Below are 20,968 nucleotides of genomic sequence, written 5' to 3'. Positions count from 1 at the left end.
ACCAATGCCTTATACAACCTCATCATAACATTCCAGCTCTTATACTCAATACTTGGATTAATAAAGGCCAATGTACCAAAAGCTCTCTTTACGACCCTATCTACCTGTGACGACACTCTTAGGGAATTTTGTATCTGTATTCCCAGATCCCTCTGTTCCACTGCACTCCTCAGTGCCTTACCATTAACCCTGTATGTTCTACGTTGGTTTGTCCTTCCAACATGCAATACCTCACACTTGTAAGTATTAAACTCCATCTGCCATTTTTCAGCCCATTTTTCCAGCTGGTCCAAGTCCCTCTGCAGGCTCTGAAAACCTTCCTCACTGTCTACTACACTTCCAATCTTTGTATCATCAGCAAACTTACTGATCCAATTTACCACATTATCATCCAGATCATTGATATAGATGACAAATAACAATGAACCCAGCACTGATCCCTGTGGCACACCACTAGTCACAGGCCTCCATTCAGAGAAGCAATTCTCTACCACCACTCTCTGGCTTCTTCCATCGAGCCAATGTCCAATCCAATTTACCACCTCTCCATGTATACCTAGCGACTGAATTTTCCTAACTAACCTCCCATGCGGGACCTTGTCAAAGGCCTTACTGAAGTCCATGTAGACAATATCCACTGCCTTCCCTTCATCCACTTTCCTGGTAACCTCCTCGAAAAACTCCAACAGATTGGTCAAACGTGACCTACCACGCACAAAGCCATGTCGACTCTCCCTAGTAAGCCCCTGTCTATCCAAATTGTAGATTCTGTCTCTTAGTACTCCCTCCAATAACTTACCTACTACTGACGTTAAACTCACCGGCCTATAATTTCCCGGATTACTTTTCGATCCTTTTTTAAACAACGGAACAACATTGAGCCACTCTCCAATCCTCCGGCACTTCACCTGTAGACAGCGACATTTTAAATATTTCTGCCAGGGCCCCCGCAATTTCAACACTAGTCTCCTTCAAGGTCCGAGGGAACACTCTGTCAGGTCCTGGGGATTTATCCACTTTAATTTTCCTCAAGACAGAAAGCACCTCCTCCTTTTTAATCTGTACAGTTTCCATGGTCTCACTACTTGATTCCCTCAATTCCATAGATTTCATGCCAGCTTCCTTAGTAAATACAGACGCAAAAAACCTATTTAAGATCTCCCCCATTTCCTTTGGTTCCGCACAAAGCCGACCACTCTGATCTTCAAGAGGACCAATTTTATCCCTTACAATCCTTTTGCTCTTAATATACTTGTAAAAGCTCTTTGGATTATCCTTCACTTTGACTGCCAAAGCAACCTCATGTCTTCTTTTAGCCCTCCTGATTTCTTTCTTAAGTATTTTCTTGCACTTCTTATACTCCTCAAGCACCTGATTTACCCCCTGTTTCCTATACATTTCATACAACTCCCTCTTCTTCTTTATCAGAGTTGCAATATCCCTTGAGAACCAAGGTTCCTTATTCCTATTCACTTTGCCTTTAATCCTGACAGGAACATACAAATTCTGCACTCTCAAAATTTCCCCTTTGAAGGCTTCCCACCTACGAATCACATCTTTGCCAGAGAACAACCTGTCCCAATCCATGCTTTTTAGATCCTTTCTCATTTCTTCAAATTTGGCCTTCTTCCAGTTCAGAAACTCAACCCTAGGACCAGATCTATCCTTGTCCATGATCAAATTGAAACTAATGGTGTTATGATCACTGGAACCAAAGTGCTCCCCTACACAGACTTCCGTCACTTGTCCTAACTCGTTACCTAACAGGAGATCCAATATTGCATCCCCTCTAGTTGGTCCCTCTATATATTGATTTAGAAAACTTTCCTGAACACATTTTACAAACTCTAAACCCTCTAGAACCCTAACAGTATGGGAGTCCCAATCAATGTATGGAAAATTAAAATCCCCTACCACCACAACTTTATGTTTCCTGCAGTTGCCTGCTATCTCTCTGCAGATTTGCTCTTCCAAGTCTCGTTGACTATTGGGTGGTCTGTAATACAATCCCACTAAAATCTAAGAAGAGATTTTTATTTTATTTAGAGATGCAGAATAGGTCCTTCTGGCCCTTCGAGCGTCACGGCCCTGCTACCGTCGACTAATCCAATTTAACCGTAATCTTATCACGGGACAATTTACAAGAATCATTTAGCCTACTTTGTACGTCTTGGACTGTGGGAGGAAACTGGAGGACTCTGAGAAAAGCTTCAGGGGATTCCGCAGGGAGGATGTACAGAGAGGCTCCTTACAGAGGACACCGGGATTGAACTCCAAACTCCTACACTCCGTAGCTGTAATAGCATCACAAAAACTGCTGAACTATCAGACAAAAGATCTGCTGCCATTGGAAAGTAGTCCAGAGGATGGTCACGAGAATGATTTCAGGAATGAAAGGGTTAATATATGAGGAGTGTTTGATGGCTTTGGGCCCGTACTCACAGGAGTTTAGAAGAATGACGGGGGATCTCATTGAAACCTATCAAATATTTGAAGGTCTAGATAGTGAGTTTGAAGAGGATGTTTCCTATACTGGTGAATCTAGGACCATAGGGCAGAGCCTCAGTATAGAGGGGTGTTCATTTAGAACAGAGGTGAGGAATTCTTTTAGCCAAAGGGTGGTGGATCGGTGGAATTCATTGCCACGGATGGCTGTGGAGGCCAAGTCATTGAATACATTTAAAGCAAAAGTTGGTAAGTTCTTGATGGATCAGGGTGTCCAAGGTTACAGAAAGAAGGTAGGAGAATGGGGTTGAAAGGGAAAGTAAATCAGCCATGATTGAATGGCAGAGCAGACTCAATGGGCTGAAAGGCCTAATTCTGCTCCTTTGTCTCAAGGTCTTAAGTAATCAATGCTCTCATTTTACAGATTTCAAATGTGTATCTGTTGCTTTTTCTAATGATTCGTTTAGTATCTTGCACATAACATAATGATCTGGAGAAAAAATGTTAGTTTGCTTTGGTTTTCATATTTTAGCTTACTGATTTCAAATAAGGTAGATAATGATTAGCTGAAAAATATATTTCATGTATTAACCACTTCAGAAATCACAAATGAGTTAAGCCTACCAAGTTAATTTTCAAAGCACAGAAGAACAACTTGGACTTTTGTGCGAACATTGAAATCTTCAAACCTCCAAGTTAGTACTTTTGCTAATATTTATTTATTTTCCACAGGTGAAGCGGGAAGTTGGGGATGTTAGTATTCTGATAAACAATGCAGGCATTGTTACTGGAAGGAAATTCCTTGATTCACCAGATGACTTATTGGAAAAAACCGTGGCAGTGAATACACTTGCACACTTTTGGGTAAGCAATATTTAATGGAAATACAAACGTTGACTGACCTACAGTAAAAGTTGTCCAAGAATAATGAGTTAGTCAAAAGGTTAAATTAAAATTAATTTAATTTTAATTTTAATTTTAACCTTTTGGCTAGCTCAATTCTAGGATAACTTTATTTATTTAATATTAATGAGGAAGGATATGACCTCCACATTTCATTATGGGTAAGCCAAAGGAGCCTCTTGCATTAAACCTTTTCATGCATGTGGACTAGAGGGGAAAATCCTGCATTTGCAGTATACCTATGGGATAGATCTCTGTACCTGGTTAACTAAGGTTCTAATTACACTGTATAAGCATTCTGAGTTAAATTGCTATCATGCAAATGTCATCATGCAAATTACATTGCTATCAGCTGTCTTTAAAAATCATAGTACCATGCTGAACCATTGCTAATCTTTCTGTAGACCAGTTTCAAGATTCCAAAACCTTTTACATTCTTTAAAATGTTCCGTCTCTAATTTCCCTTAAATCTTCCAAATTTAAATGGGTAACCTCTTCCATTAAAAATCATACACTAATCAAAAATCATATTTCATGCAATCATATTTTTTAAGTCAATGCATTATGTAAACAACAAAGAATTCCTAATCAAACAATATGGTTACAATATTGCTCAAATAATACTGAAATACTAAGTGCACAACACTTCTCCCTTCTTGGCTATAAACTCCAACTCAATATAGAATGCATCTCAACCTATATACAGTATATAATACAACTACTATATAGACATCCACAGCATAGTCAATTTTAAATTGTCCCATTCAGGCCTAAAGTTTTAATCATTGTGACGGCTTTCTTGTGGGATAACATCTTTCTTGACAAGGGTGTCACTCTGCCTGGCAGGTGATATTTGTGGCTGTGAAACCAATCTCTGGTTTTAGGCCCTTCTCAAGGTGGTTGTAGGAGTTGGCTGTGAGACCGCATGAAGTGGTTCTGACAGCTCTTCTCCTTTTCTTGGTTTTTCTCTCTAGGCGTACTTTGTTCCTTGCTTCTCTCACAATCCCTATTACGGTTCTGATCCTGCTCATTCTCTCGTTTTACTTTCTTTCTCATGTTCCTTCTCTCTTTCATGCCTTTGACTTTCTTTTTCTTTCTAGGATGTACATCTTGATCCTGGGAAGATGCATTTAAGTTCACTTAAGTATTCTCTCAATTAATCTTTCTATTGCTACCTTTACAATCTGATCTCTCCTCTTGTTTCCTCATCTAAAATATCATCTGACAAATCCTCTGTTTTCGTATCTCCATTGACTCCTTTCTTCTTGGCCTTCCATTCATCCAGCTTGGTTTTGGTCTTTGCATCTACTTTTACAGGCAGCTTTTTGTTTCCCACTTGAAGTTCATGTAATAACCCTAATGCACACAGAGATATTCTGGATCTTTATACAAAAGCTGAATACTTGCAACTTTCCTGAAGATCTTTGAGCTCTTTTCCAGCTTAAAAACAAGCTACATTTTGCAAGTAACAGCCTGATTAACATATTAGAAGCTCTCTCAGTGCATCATTAAACTCATCATTGAACTGGCAATGCACAGTTAATCTCTTCAATTCAGCTATATACATTGAAATGGACTCTCCTTCCTTTTGATTCATAGTACAGCACAGGAACATGTCATTTGGCTCACACTGTTGTGCCAGACCAACTAAAAAGCAAATGAAAAACACCCAGACACTAAACCCTGCTACCTACACCACAATGGGAGATAAGGAAATAACAGATAAACTGAATAAGTATCTTCTATCAGTCTTCACTTTGGAAGACATGAGCAGTATGATGGAAGTTCCAAAGCATCAGGGGACAGAAGTGTGCAAAGTTGCCAAGTACTTCTTCCAGGAGAAGTACTTGGGAAACTGAAAAGTCTGAAGGTAGATAAGTCACCTGGACCAGATGGTGTACGCCCCAGTGTTCTGAAAGAGTTGGCTGAAGAGATTATGGATAATCTATTATTAATGATCTTTCAGGAATCACTTGCTTCCAGAAAACTTAAAATTGCAAATGTGAAATGTCATTTCACTCTCCAAAAAGGGAGAGAGGCAGAAGAAAGGAAATTATAGTCCAGTTAGCCTGACCTCAGTAGTTGGGAAGATCTTGGAGTCGATTGTTAAGGATGTGGTTTCGGGGTACTTGAGGGCACATGATAAAATAGACCAAAGTCAGCATGGTTTCTTCATGGAAAATCTTGCCTGCCAGATCTGTTGGAGCTCTTTGAAGAAATAATAAGCAGGATAGACAAAGGAGAATTGGTTGATGTTATGTAATTGGATTTTCAGAAGGCCTTTGACAAGATACCACACATGAGACTACTTAATAAGTTAACAGCCTACAGTATTACAGGGAAGATCCTAGCATAGCTGAAGCAGTGGCTGATTGGCAGGAGGCAAAGAATAGGAATAAAGGGAACCATTTTTGATTGGCTGCTGATGACTAGTGAAGATCCACAGGAGTCTGTGTTGGGACAGCTTTTTACATTAAATGTCAATGATTTGGATGATGGAATTGATGGCTTTGTTGCAAAGTTTGCAGACGATACAAAGATAGGTGGAGGGCCAGGTAGTTTTAAGGAAGTAGAGAAGCCTTGGGTTAGCAGAAAGGACAAAGAAGTACCAGATGGAATATAGTGTCAAGAAGTGTGTGGTCATGCACTTTGGTAAAAGAAATGAAAGGAGTGACTGTTTTCTAAATGGAGAGAAATTCAGAAACCTGAGGCACAAAGATACTTGGGAGTCCTTATACAAGATTCACTAAAGGTTAATTTGCAGGTTGAGTCTGTGGTGAGGAAGGCAAATGCGATGTTAGCATTCATCTTAAGAGGACTAGAATATAAAAGCAAGAATATAATGTTGAAACTTTATAAAGCACTGGTGAGGCCTCACATGGAGTATTGTGAGCAAGTTTGTGTCCCTTAACTTAGAAACAAAATGCTGACACTGGTAGGGTTCAAAGGAGGTTCACGAAAATTATTCCTGGATTGAACAGCTTGTCATATGAAGAGCGTTTAATGACTCTGGGCCTGTATTCAGAAGACTGCGGGGTGTCCTAATTGAAACCTATCGAATTATGGAAGGCCTTGATAGAGTGGATGTAGGAAGGATGTATCCTACAATGGAAGAGTCTGCCTCAGAATAGCGGGGTGTCTTTTTAGAACTGAAATGAGGAGGAATTTCCTTAGCCAGGGAATGGTGTGCCTGTGGAATTCATTGTCACAGAAAGCCATGGAGGCCAAGTCTTTATGTACTATATATTTAAGGCAGAGGTTAATATATTTTTGATTGCTCAGGGCATGAAAGGATACAGGGAGAGGCAGGAGATTGGAGCTGAGAGGAAAAAATGAATCCGCTATGATGAAATAGCAGGGCAGACTCGATGGGCCAAATGGTCTAATTCTGCTCCTATATTTTATGCCTTATGTCCCTATACCTCCATCCTTACTACATGCATGTGCCTATCGTAATGTCTCTTAAAAACCTCTAATGATTCTGCTTTTGAAACCCAAAGCATTTTGCAATCAATAATGGTTTCAGTTCTAAATGTTTCTGCATGACTTTCATGATATCAGCAAAGCTCACTTTGGCTGGTTTGGTTGGACCAGTTAAATTTCTAAGCAAACTGTATGCCTTTAAACCCAATGCACTCAGCAAAACTGGCACTCATTTCTCATTGCCTATTTCATTTTCTTCAAAATATTCAATTAGCTCAGTATAAATGAGCCAGTTATCCATTACGTAATTAAGTGCATCTATTTTTCGAATGTAGTCAGCCATTTCCACTTTCTTTTATTTATGATTATTATGACCTGATACTCATGTTTAGGAACCCATGAATTCTTCCACTTTTTTTTTTAATCAACAGTTCTGTCCATTCCTGAAGAAGCTCATGCTGTGCTGTTTTTTTTTAACTCAACCACTGCTCACTTTTTTTAAAAATTTGACCATCTCACTACTTTTTTTTTAAACTCTGACCTCTCTCTGTGCTTCAACAGGTAGGCAGTCGTCTTGGGTTCACTTAAAATCTCCTTGTTGCCACTGTGATGTTTTGTAACTCCAAAGTATAAATTAATTGAAAGTGAAACAAGGAGCCTGAAGATAAATGTGTACTTCATTTTTACTTTTAGTGAAGCATGCAGTTATCATGTGATGGCATACTAGCATATGTCATTTACATACTTTTACAGATAACCTGCAATGCATTATGTAAACAACAGTGTTTAATCAATATATTTATAATATTACTCATATTACTGAAATAAAAATATGTAACAGTTCAAATATGGCTTTACCTCAAATATATTATAAATAAAACTATTAAAAACTGTAGACTTCCTCATTCACATCCAAGATTAATTTGCTTGGAGTGCTTAATTGAAAATAATTGTCATAAGAACATAAAAAATAGGAGCAGGGGTAGCCCCTCTGGCCTGTCGAGCCCACTCCGCCATTCAATAAGATCATAGAACATAGAATAGTACAGCACAGTACAGGCCCTTCGGCCCACAATGTGGTGCCGACCCTCAAACCCTGCCTCCCATATAACCCCCACCTTAAATTCCTCCATATACCTGTCTAGTAGTCTCTTAAACTTCACTAGTGTATCTGCCTCCACCACTGACTCAGGCAGTACATTCCACACACCAACCACTCTCTGAGTAAAAAACCTTCCTCTAATATCCCCCTTGAACTTCCCACCCCTTACCTTAAAGCCATGTCCTCTTGTATTGAGCAGTGGTGCCCTGGGGAAGAGGCGCTGGCTATCCACTCTATCTATTCCTCTTATTATCTTGTACACCTCTATCATGTCTCCTGTCATCGTCCTTTTCTCCAAAGAGTGAAACCCTATCTCCCTTAATGTCTGATCATAATGCATATTCTCTAAACTAGGCAGCATCCTGGTAAATCTCCTCTGTACCCTTTCCAATGCTTCCACATCCTTCCTATAGTGAAGGATTCCTATGTTCTATGTTCTATTTACCAATCTGTGGGGAAAAGCAGTTCCTCCCTATCTCCATTCTAAATCTTCTCCCCTGAATCTTGAGGCTACGTACCCTAGTTCTAGTCTCACCTACCAGTGGAAACAACTTTCCTGCCTCTATCCTGTCTATCCCTTTCATAATTTTATATGTTTCTATAAGATGTCTCATTCTTCTGAATTCCGGTGAGTACGGTCCCAGGGGAATCAATCTCTCCTCAGTCTAAACCCCTCATCTCTGGAATCAACCTGGTGAACCTCCTTTACACCACCTCCAAAGCCAGTATATCCTTCCTCAAGTAAGGAGACCCGAACTGCATGCAGTACTGTAGGTGGGGTTTCACCAGTATCCTGTACTGTTGCAGCATAACCTCACTGCTCTTAAATTCAATCCCTCTGGGAATGAAGGCCAACATCCCATTTGCCTTCAAGCTTTTGTGATTCATGCATGAATGAAAGATATATTGTGTTAATTTGTTAACTTGTTATAATGTATTAATATTCTGAAATTTTAAAGGGCCTGGTACTGAAATTAATACTGGTTTCATTCGTGGAATTATTTAGTATAACTTCTCTAAATATTATTTTTCCTGTTTCTTTCTTGGGAATATTCAAGGGTCTAGCATTGTTATTTTAAAGATATTCTCTTAGTGACTTGGTTATTTTTGTTGAGGGATGTTTAGATAAGGAGAGATAGAGAGACATTGTTAAAAAAAAGGTTGCCTCTCTGACTGGAGTCCTTTGAGTACTGGTGTACTGCAGGGATTGGTGCTAGGTCCATTGTTCTTTCTCATTTATATTAACAATCTGGATGATAATGTGGTGAACTGGATCAGCAAATTTGCTGATGACACCAAGATTGGGGGTGTAGTGGACAGTGAGGAAGACTTTCGAAGCTTGCAATGAAGTCTAGACCGGCTGGAAAAATGGGCTGAAAAATGACGGCTGTAGTTTTAATGAAGACAAGTGTGATGTGTTGCACTTGGGGAGCCCAACTGGCATAGGTCTTACATGATGAGTGGTGGGGCACTGAGGAGTTTGGTAGAACGGAGAGATCTGAAAATATTGATCCATAATTCCTTGAAAACGGAGTCTCATTTAGATAGGGTCATAAAGAGAGCTTTTGGTACATTGGCCTTCATAAATCTAAGTATTGAGTACAGGAGTTGGAATGTTATGTTGAAATTATGTAAGATGTTCATGGAGCCTAATTTGGAGAATTGTGCACAATTTTGGTCAGCTGCCTACAGGAAGATTTAAATAAGAGTGCAGAGAAAATTTACTAGGATGTTGCCAGGACTTTAGGACCTGAGTTAGAGGGAAAGGTTAATCTGGTTAGAGCTTTATTCCTTAGAATGTAGAAGATTGATGGGAGATTCGATAGAGGTATGCAAAGTTTTAAGGGCATAGATCGGGTAAATGCAAGAAACTTTTTCCACTGAGATTGGGTGAGGCTCAACTAGTTATCATGGGTTAGGGATGAAACGAGAAATGTTTAAGGGGAATATGAAGACAAAGTTCTTTACGCGGAGAGTGATGAGAGTATGGAGTGAACTGCCAGTGTAAGTGGTGAATGCGGGATTGATTTCAACATTTAAGAGAAATTTAGATAGGTGCATGGATGAGATGGGAATGCTTCATGTGCAGGTCGATGGGATTAGGCAGATTAATGGTTCAGCATAGACTAGATGGGCCAACAGACCTGTTTCTGTACTGTGGTGTTCTCTGCCTTCTAAACAAATGTAGGAGTGAGGATTCTGTTTCCACCAAATTTATCAAAATTGACATCCTTAAGTTTGAAGAAGCTTTCAGTTACGTTGCCTGTCCAAATTATCCTCTGTCATAAGTGCAGTCACTATGAATTTATTTGTCAATGTTCCTTCAGGAAACTTGTTCTTCCACCACTATGCTAAGAATTTGTTCCACGTACTGAAATTCTATGCACAGCAGAAAAGAACACTTGGATTCAATTAGAACAAATATTTTAGAGTTTTATGAGGTAGAAATTAATAGCTGTTCAATTCTGTAACTTCCTTTTGGAAAATGTTTCAGGCAGAAATTAATCATACAAGGTAACACAGACTGAGCTGTCTATCATTTTTAGCCTATGTTTCCAACTAAAAACTACTGGCTTCTTTGAATCAGTCATTAGAGGTTTCCTAATGTGTATGGGAAATTTCTTTGAATATTTGAGTCTTGCCTCTCCAACATGTTCCCATCCCCCTCCCCCAGCCCAATAGTGATACTGATGCTAATGTGGAAAGTGCAGGTAGTGTGGTTCGGGGGGTTTTATAATTGTAGGGGATATTGGCTATCCTGTGCCTCACTAAAGTAAGGCACTTGGGGTCTTTATTTCTATGGTTTCTTTCAAATTGTTTTCCCGATTTCTCAAAAAACAAATCTTGCAACTTTGTTTTTCTGTGCTTTTGAATAACTTTATTCTTAAAAGCTGCAGCCTTGAGTCTGGCATTGTTGATGTTTTCTAGTCAAAGTTTTCGTGACTGGGTTGAATTGCAAACTGAGCAGATATACTGATTGACAAATGCTTAAGTAGTATTTTATTAATAGAAATAGAAAGTTACTAACAACTAAATTAATTTAACTGATCACCATTGTTCAGAATTATTAATATTCTATAAATTTTTTTAAAATTAGGATTTAAGAGCTGTGTCCAGGCACCAAGAAGATATCCTGAATTTGGTTCAGTGTAGGCCTGCAGAGAAACATTGTGGAGGTTGTGTTTCTCACGATTTGATCCATGGAAGTAATAGAATTATGATCAACCATTGTGGTCCATTAAGTCTGCTTCATCTTTTAAAATGATGTTTTCTTTCAAATACATTTGTCTCCCATGTAGTTCTTTGCACAAGGATCTTTATAAATGCAATGATTCAAAACCATCTGAATGATGTCCTCTTCTCAGTCCCAAATACTTAACTCCCAATCCCTGGCTTTGGACCCCGAAATTGCAGATTATTGAACTGAATTTGGGAGATACAGATCTGCCTTTACGTCCCTATGCACCCTAACCTGTTTCGTATTACTTGAAAAACATGATTCATTAAAAGAAAAACTGGCTTAGGAATTAATGTTGGTTTTGTTGCCTGTTTTAGCTGCAAGTGTACCTTTGGATAAATAAATGTACATAACAAATAGTATTTGTTAAAAGCTTAGACAAAAAGAATAACAATGATAGAGTTAGGTCTGAAGAATGAGATGTTTAATATGTTCAATATCTGCATCTCTCAAATGCAAATAATGTAGATTTATATTTCCTCTTGGTCTGTATATTTTAATTACTGGATTCCTATAATGCACTAACCCATTCTGTATTTGACAGTTTACACTTCAATTTCCCTCATTTAATGGTAATTAATGTCAATATTCAGATAAGTGATTGTCCACACAATTTTCAAATGTGCTAATCTTCTCATTATCCTCTTAATAATTTTTATAAATTTCACAGTCAGTTATAGTTCCTTTTGTAATTCTGAGGTTATATATTTTTAGACCTACAAAGCATTCCTGCCTGCAATGATTGCCAGTAACCATGGCCATCTGGTTAGCATTGCCAGTTCAGCAGGCTACTTTCCAGTAAATGGATTGGCAGGTAAGAATCACTTCAGTTACTGATGATGTTCCTTTATCATTATGTTTAGAGAAATATGTGAACTCTGAGGCAGAGTAAGTTTGTTGTTGGGTTCTATGCTGTGGTCTGTTCATACATTTCCCAAAGTGAAATTCCTGCTGCTTTTCCTAAACGGAAGTGCGATGCTGCTCTTTTTTTTTTATAATCATGAACATTATTCTATATGTAAAAACAATCACTTTATTGCAGTGACCCCAATCTGGTTTATTGCATAACCAGTTAGCAAGTACAGCAAGGTTACGCCAAAGATTCTGTATTAATACTTTATCCATTAATGGTACTGCAGTGGGACAGTCTATGTAGCAGCAGGGTTTCTCTAATACAAACATGTAGATTTCCATGTTGAACTGCCCGAGCACACTCCAGAAATTGATGTCAGATATGCATCATTAGAATGATGAGTAACATTAACCTCGACATAAACTTTAGACTTTGGAAAATTACTTTACTATGAAGCTGGACAACAAATTTAAACCCATTTAATTGCCATTTAAAGGCTGGACTATTCTAGATATATAATTGCAAGCTTTTTAAGTACTTGATATAATTAAAGTATGATTGAAACCCATAAATAATATATGTACTTTGCTTCAATGGTGGGTAATCCCCTCAGAGTTAAAAAATAGCACCGCTTCAAGCTTCCTTTTTGCACGCTTTCCTCAAGTAATGTATGCTAAGGTGGACCTACATAGTCCTTCTAACTCTACTAATGTAAGTACAACTTTAAGTGAGAGCAGCTCCAATGCCAACAAATGGCTTTTGTTTTACACTATCACAGGAAGTGGGTTGAAATGATCTGTGTTCTAGACAATTGAAGCCTGAGACAAAGGGAATTTGTTTCCAGATGGGCAAAGTTACCAAACCCAACTATAAAAATAATTAATTTATAAATATTATATCTGGATCTTTTTTCTCGTTCTAAAACCATTGTAAGAGGAGTGGGTTTAATTTGCAGTAGTTGAAATTATGCCTGGCACCAAAATAAGTAACTGGGGTTCTTTGTTCGCTGCAATTGTTTGCATGATTTTTTTTTCTTTCTCTTGCGCGTCGAATGTTTGTCTTTTGCTTTAATTTTTGTTCTTTCTTTTTCTTTAACTGGATTCTTTTGTGTTCCATGCTTTGTGGCTGCCTGTGAGCAAGCAAATCTTATTGTCGTATAATTTATACTTTCTTTGATAATATAAAAGAATCTTGAACGCCAATCAACTCAACCTAGGATTGCGGAGAGTAATCTCTCAGCACTGCATCCTATGGTGCGCTTCCCACTACTATGAGCTACATTTCCATACGCAGTTCCTCAGGAATAAGGCAGTTTGTGCCTGCATGCAGCACGGTGTAAATAACATACAGGTTTGGGTTGGAAGTAACTTTTACACCATGCAGAAGCTGGTGAGCTCCTCCAATAGAAGAGAATCTCAACTATATATAGTGATATTACCATTGTCATTATTTTTTCAGAAACTAAACTGGTCTCAGTACCTAAATCTACAAAGCAGTTGATGCACCATCACTGTTTTAAATATCAAGTCCTTCAATTTCTGGTGGACATTTAGTGGAGTCTGAATCGTCTATAGAATCCACTGCAGCAACATGCCAAGACTTTAGTAGCATATTCCATAGTTGTGAGAATGCCACCAAAAAGCAGAAATAGTATGTGCATGAAAACATCATATACAAGTCCCCCTGAAAAAAAAACCCTCTAAGTCATAAAACCTACTGACATGGGACTGATGTTCTTTCCTTGTGCTTGTTGAAAATAATGGAATTTCTTATTTGCATTTTTGGAAGTATCTTCTCTACACGAGCTGCAGCGTTTTAATAGTGCAGTTCATCACAGCTTCCTAGCTAGGTTTGACAAGTAAATGACAGTCTTGCTGGTGAGCACCCTTACATGAGAACATTTTTTCCCTTAAATGTCAATCCCACTGTCCCGCTGACCGGTAGTTCTGAATGTTGATGTAGATGGTGAATAGAAGTAGTCTCAGAACAGAATATCATGGGCACCTCCATCCATCTCCATCTGCTCTTGCTGATTTTAGTGGAAAAGGAAGCATGATATTTAAGCAGGGAATACCTTTTTATTTTCAAACCAGATTGTATTTGTACTCCAAATTAAAGGAGCGACGGCACTTGTATTTCATCCTGCTCGTAAGCAATCATTAAAGAATACTTACTCGCAATGCCACAGCTTTTAGTGGCTAAATCTCACTTCGTATGTTTGTATGCTACAACAAATCCAAATATTGCATAAGCTTATCACACAAATGCAGCAGAGCATTGAGGTGAAGACCCTTTTGGCTATTGGACAATAGTTCAATGTAATATCAGAGATTGTACACAATATACTACGTGCTCCTTGCAGACATCTGTGAAAACAGAAGAGTTCCTCAAAGAATGAGTGACTTTAGAACATTAGAACCCCAAAGCCCCCTTCCCACACACAAGCATCAGCAAAGCATCAACCCGCCCCGTCCCCCTTCCCCACATCAGTAACTATGACCCACTATGCAAGCGATAGAAAAGCCTCCACAAGAGAGACAATGCAGCATTCATCCCAGATTTCAGTTTACAATTTTTCACCTGCATGTTTGATCTTTTTGCTAATGATTTAATTTCCTAGAAATTTCAACACAAAATGATCCATAACATCATTAAAAAATGGCTGTTCATGAGGTACACCACCTGGATACAAAATGTGCAGTTGAGTGTATATATAAACTCTTACTAAAAATATATGCTGCAAAATACCTATTGCAACATGTATATATGTTCAAAGTAAATTTATTGTCAAATTACATGTATGTCATCATATACTACCTTGAGATTTATTTTCTTGTGGGCATTTGCAGTAAATACAAAGAAATAAATAGAATCAATAAAAAGCACAACAAAGATGGACAAACAACCAGTGTGCAAAAGCCAATAAATTGCACAAATACAAAAAAGGAATAAAAAATAAATATCAAGAACATGAAATGAAGAGTCCTTGCAGGTGAGTCCATAGGTTGTGGGTACAGTGGAGTGATGGGACGAGTGAAGTTATCCTCTCCGGTGCAAGAGCCTGATGGTTGGGTAGTAATAACTGTGCCTCAACCTGATGGTGTGGGACCTGAGGCTCCTCCAGTGCCTTCCTGAAGGCAGCAGCGAGAAGAGAGCATGCAAGGATGGTGCTTCTTTCCTGTGACAGTGTTCCTTATAAGTGTGCTCAATGGTGAGGAGGACTTTACCTGAGATGGACTGGGTAGTATCCACCATTTTTTGTGGCTTTTTCATTCAAGGATATTGATGTTTCCAAATGATGCAACCAGTCAATTTACTCATCAGGATGTAATGATGGAGGTTTCTCAAAGTTTTACGAGGCGTGATTGATTGGTTTGTGGCCTAAGGTAGAAGGAGTCAATTTTAGAAAATCTAGCACATTTATTTTTCAACATAGTCCCCTCCTACATTTACACACACAGTCCAGCGGTCGTGGAGCATATGGATCTTAGACTTCCTGAAAGTGTTCACAGATGGGTGATTGGTAAGTTCGTGGCCTAGGGTACAAGGAGATGAGCTAGTCAGCTCTCATTACATGCACGTGCAGGTCAACTCTTTGAGTGATTATGAAGAAAGTTTGAAGTTAATAATTAATCTCCTTCTACCTTAGGTCACGAACTTATCAATCACCGCTGCTGTTGTAAACTCTTGTACTTTTTTTTATCTTGAAGGTATAAAATAAACTTTGAAGAATTCCTAAATACATCTCCTCAATATGAAGTTACTAGAATCGTAATACTGACTTCAAAGTTATTAAACATTGGAAAGTATTCAGAAGTGTTGGTAAACAGTGTTCCTTTCTTCTCTTGCAGATTATTGTTCAAGCAAGATGGCAGCAATTGGTTTTGCTGAATCTATTGCACTAGAATTGCTTGCTTCAGAAAAAAATGGAATCAAAACGACCATTGTTTGTCCATACTTCGTAAACACTGGCATGTTTGATGGATGTAAAACCAAGTAGGTTTATTTAAGTAACTATGTTTATTCATTAAATATGGGGCCAAGCTAAGTATGTAGAGTGTCTCTAAATTATGGAATGAGTTATTCAAATTATACAGTCCTGAAACATTGAAAATTAACTTTGTAATTTCTAATAAATATTTCACACATACTAAATTTGAATTATCTCAAATAAAAGTGCTGAGACACAAAATTCAAAGGATAATTTTACATGTTAGAGTTTTAAACTGATAGATGCAAACAGAGTTTTCCGTTAGGTAGAAGAAAAGGCAGGAATGCAAAGCAAAGATAAAGTAGTATCAATGAGTGATTTTTTTTTAAATGATTGGATTGTTGGCAATTGCTGGTTTAGTTAAGGATGAGAATAAACTATGGATGATAGGAGAATGAGAGTTGGATTTCAGTGATAAAATTTGACAATTCACTATGTCAATTTGTTTTCTATGGGGGGAAAAAGAAACTCAAAAGGAATTGTTAAAATTTGTTTTTTTTTTAAATGGGTTTATGGTCTCTTTCAAGACAACCAAAGTATTACAGGTGTCCTTGATGACATTTTTATTTGTGTTTTTAAACTAACTAAATAAATAAATAAACCTGAGGACAGTCTTTATCATGCACTGTTGGGATACTCAAGCAACATGCTAGATCAGGCTACTGTTTATGAAGCATCCTAAAGAAAATATACACAGTACATACTCCCTCTACTTACGCAGAGAAATTGTCACATTTTGAGCATTCAGGACTCAGGGAAAGGTTGAATAGGTTAGAACTTCATTCCCTAGCACATAGGAGAACGGGGGGGGGGGGTGAGATTTGATAGAGGTATATATAATTGAAGGTCATATACAAGCTGAATTTCCACCCTGAGGTTGGATGAGACTAAATGAGGTCATAGGGTTCAGGATGAAAGATGGAATATTTAAAGGGGAACCTGAGAGGGAATTTCACTCTCAGGGTGGTGCAAGTGTGGAAGGAGCTGCTGGATCTGGGTTCGATTGCAGTTGGAGGAGATGGGTGTGGAGGGCTCTGTCCAAGGTTGAAGGTATATGGAACTAGATTAATAGGTTGGCAGAGAGTAGGTGGACTGAACCTCCTGTTGCTATGTTGTAGTGCTCTATGATTCTGTGACAAAGCTTGGAGCTGGAAAGGTGACTAGACTGTTAACATATAAAAATATTAAATGTCTTGTTCTTGGGGCAGGAAAAGCACAGCTGGGTATCAATCCTGCTGATGATGGTGAGAACATCATTCTTAGTCTGTACCTCCCGTCCTTCTTGACTATGTAATACCTGAAGAGGCAGAAAAATTGAAAACCAGGAAATCCCAATAAGGAGAATTTTTTCTGAATAATAATCATGTCAAATTTAGGATATCATCTAGCTTTATGCCTAGATTTAAGTGATTACTTATCTCAGCCAATAAGAAATGTTGTCTGTTGATGACTTTCTGAGAGGCTTTACATTTTTTGCGGTGATGACACTTTAATATTGCCCATTTGTTCATCTGTTTATTCGAACCAAATCCTCAAGTCCTTTTTGCACACCTTCCATTAATATCACAGATATATTACTATACTCACATAGATATACCACAGGCAGGAAAATAATTACTGTTTTCTGCAAGTAGATCTTAGACAAAAATGCATTTTAATACATGCTTGAAGAATTTATAATGAATTATTTTGATTGGTTACTTGAGAATTTTTTATTACAGTTAATTTTGAACAATTAAGTAGTGCCTTTGCATTCTAATTTACATTTACATCCCTCTTTCTGTAAAGGTGGCCAAATTTTATTCCTATTTTGAATCAACACTATGTTGCCAAGAGGATTACAGATGCTATTTTACAGGAACAAGTATACCTTGTGATGCCACGGAGCCTGGTTTTCATGCTTGCTATTAAGAAGTAAATATAATTTTATCTCAGCACTTTTTTAATGCAAATAGTCTTAACTCTTGAATGTGAATATTTTTATGTACTGAATTCTTTTCATTTTGGATAAAGATTTCAAGTAATATCTGTTGCATAGTAGTATATGAATACAGCATTCAGTCAATGTGTAACAAATTCCAAAATTTTGAGTAGCTGATGTAATCCCTGTATATGGAGTTTGTGCATAATTAAATAGTTAAACTATGTAATTACATCATTTGCTGTGAAGCTAAATGCATCTGTACAGTTGGAAAAAGTTAGTTAATTGGCTTATTACTATAATGCAAACTATAGCACCATATAATGTTGCCCCGTAATTGTTAAACCTTGTTGGCACAGATGAAAAAACATTTGTTTAATATGCCTGACATGCAAAGTCAGCAAATTACAAAATTAATGCTATCAGATTAATTACAAGATTTAAAGCAGAATCAAAGAAAGAATTTTGCTGTAATTAAACTTATTCTTTTGCAGAAGCTATTTTAACATTTAAGATCTTGAGCAAATGACGCTTAACAACCATGAACAACGCATACAAGCTCACCAAGAATGCCCAATTTCCATTTAGAAAGAAAATAAGTAAAATTTGCATTGAATTTAGTATATTTGTCAAACACTACAAATAAATATACATTCTATAAAATACAAATTGACCTGAGGTTCAGCATCCACTTAAAGTAGATCAGTAGTTTATGTGAGGATAGCATTCTAAATATCCCTTCATTTCTGACTGGGGTTTTACCCTGTAAGTTTGTGTCTCAAAATGAGTTTTAATGTGTATTTGATTGCAAAGTGAATGAAGTTACATTTATTTCAACTGGCACATCAAGACAATTTCACTGACAATAAAACTAAGAAAATCAAGACAATCATAGCCATTAGGAAGTCCTAAACTTCAAAGTTGTTAACCAGAAGATTTTCAAGTGTGCTCTATCATTGAACCGACCCTTAATGACAGAGTGTTAACTTCCTCTGATTTGCTATATTGGGACATATGAGTCTGCAATTTGTTAGAATGGAAAGGAACAGCTACAAGAGAGAGAAGTAATTTCAGGTCATGTTTTGAGTTAATCAAGTTTACAAAATGTGTTTTCTAAAGTTCAGTATTGCTGTTACAAGTTTTAAAAAACATTTTATAGGACATTTTAATTGATTTTGAATGTTGGAGACATTTGTAAACATTCAACTGTTCCTCTCTTGAAATTCCAGATTTCATTCATTGCCTACTTGCACCACCCCTGAAAGTACCTTCTGTTATTTAAGGTCTTTAACACAGCCAGTTGCAATATCATTTTTGTCAGTTCTTTTCTTCCTTGCCTCCATACTATCACAGATTTTCCATTTTCTTCTCTCCTCTACATTTTGGCTTAAAACTTGTGTCATCTCGAACTGTTCCAAACTCTGAGAAGTCTTCAGCTTGAAAATCAACTCTTCTCTCTACTCAGATGTTTTCTGGCCTGTGATGTATTTCCAGCATATAGTTTTTATTTCAAGTTCATGACTGCTTTAACGTTGTGAGAAGAAAAGTTAACTTTTTTCTTTGCTTTTTTTCTAAATAGCCTTCTTCCAATGAAAGTTGGAACTCTTTTTGGACGGTACTTTGGCATTTTTGAAATGGTGGATGATTTTAAGGGACGCGTTAAGAAAGATTGATGTGATCGTCAGCAGTAAGCTAAAAGTAACTGCTTTATGTTTGGAAGGAAATTGTGCAGTAAAATATCATTGCAATATATTGATGTTATTTTACCATGCTATAATTGCACCAACTTAAAATATTAATTGCAATTCAAAATCAATGTTTACAGATAATTTCAAGTTTGTGGGAAAACAATAATCTTATTACAGAATATTAGGCAATGAAGTCTCATTTTATAAGTAAATCTTAATAAAGTAACACATTGAGAAAATCTGTAACTTGGCTGTATTTTTGTAGCCTTTTGTGCTTTGTTAAGCTGAGGAAATAGTTTCATTTTAACAATGATAACAGTTTAAAATCAGAAAACTGGAATATAAGCACAAAATAATAAAATGTTAAATGAATGAGAAATTCAGATGGAGTTACTTGTTAATTACTATGCAGAGGAAGGGAATTTGAGATTGAACTCCCTTTCCTTCAAAAGGCATGACGTTCTATTGTATAAAACTATTTTGCCCCAGTAGTTAAAATGGCTGGCCAAAAAAACATGTATTTTGAATAAAAATTTGTGAATGTAATGTCTGATTGTTGATGTCAGCACAGCATATAAGGCAATCCATGAATACCAAGGCTGCAGTCATGATAGAAAAACTCATTGTCAAATTTGCTGTGCTCACTGGAATTTTAATCAGAGCAGTAAATTTATGTTTAGGAGCATTTTATATGTAAACTCTTGTACCGCACAAAGATTGTGGAAACATTTCTCTTGAGAGATGTAAATTAATTGAAGTTGAATGCTTGTTCAAGTGCTTACATTGAAACAAATGTATGATTGGCTTTAGGATGCACCAATTCTCTATAATTCTCAGATCCGAACACTAGTGCAGTGATACTCCTTTTAATAGATGCAAGAATGATGTGATCAAGTAAACAGAATTCTGACTTGGACAAGGGATTGAAGGAAAAAAGGACAAGCAGTTATTGAATGGGCCATTATTGGAATGTATCCAATAGAGATAGAAACTGGAGGAATGGCATAGAGTTTTGCAGAATGCAGGTGAGCATATGCGTAATATTGAAGACAGGTACTTTCCAGAAGTGATAATGAAAAAATCTGGAAATGAATGTTTTGACAGTGAAGTGTTTTCAGTACACAATTTCTTCTTTGATTCCCAGTCTCTCTCCTTCATCTCTTGTACATCGATGACTATGTTAATCATGTTACCTACCCTACAGGAAAATTTCATCAATTTTTCTTCTTATTGTCACTGTTCTGTTGCTTTCTGTGGTCCATCTCTGCATTTTGAATATCACACCATCCTGACCCTTCCCAGTTCACTTATCGCTCAAATCAATTCACTAATGATGCAATAGCCTCTGCCCTCCACTCTATCGTGTCCCTCCTGGAAAATGGGGTCTCATATGCCAGACTGCTG

General features: G+C 37.4%; 1 protein-coding gene across 2 annotated transcripts in view; it reads left to right on the top strand.

The window, feature by feature from the left end:
* The window catches only part of sdr16c5b (short chain dehydrogenase/reductase family 16C, member 5b), a 31,849-nt gene extending 11,739 nt beyond the window's left edge, over window positions 1-20,110 (top strand). For both annotated transcript variants that reach the window (XM_063063835.1, XM_063063843.1), the window contains exons 2-6: window positions 3,178-3,309; window positions 11,826-11,925; window positions 15,816-15,960; window positions 17,744-17,869; window positions 19,456-20,110. In XM_063063835.1, the coding sequence (XP_062919905.1) occupies window positions 3,178-3,309; window positions 11,826-11,925; window positions 15,816-15,960; window positions 17,744-17,869; window positions 19,456-19,549 (597 nt within the window). In that variant the 3' untranslated portion in view covers window positions 19,550-20,110. The remainder of the gene's footprint in view (window positions 1-3,177; window positions 3,310-11,825; window positions 11,926-15,815; window positions 15,961-17,743; window positions 17,870-19,455) is intronic.
* The last annotated feature ends 858 nt before the right edge of the window (window positions 20,111-20,968 follow it).

Source organism: Mobula hypostoma, chromosome 1 (assembly GCF_963921235.1).
Source record: "Mobula hypostoma chromosome 1, sMobHyp1.1, whole genome shotgun sequence".
Lineage (NCBI taxonomy): Eukaryota > Metazoa > Chordata > Chondrichthyes > Myliobatiformes > Myliobatidae > Mobula > Mobula hypostoma.
The sequence above is the reverse complement of the archived record's forward strand: the minus strand, read 5'-3'. Positions and strand labels throughout refer to the sequence as shown.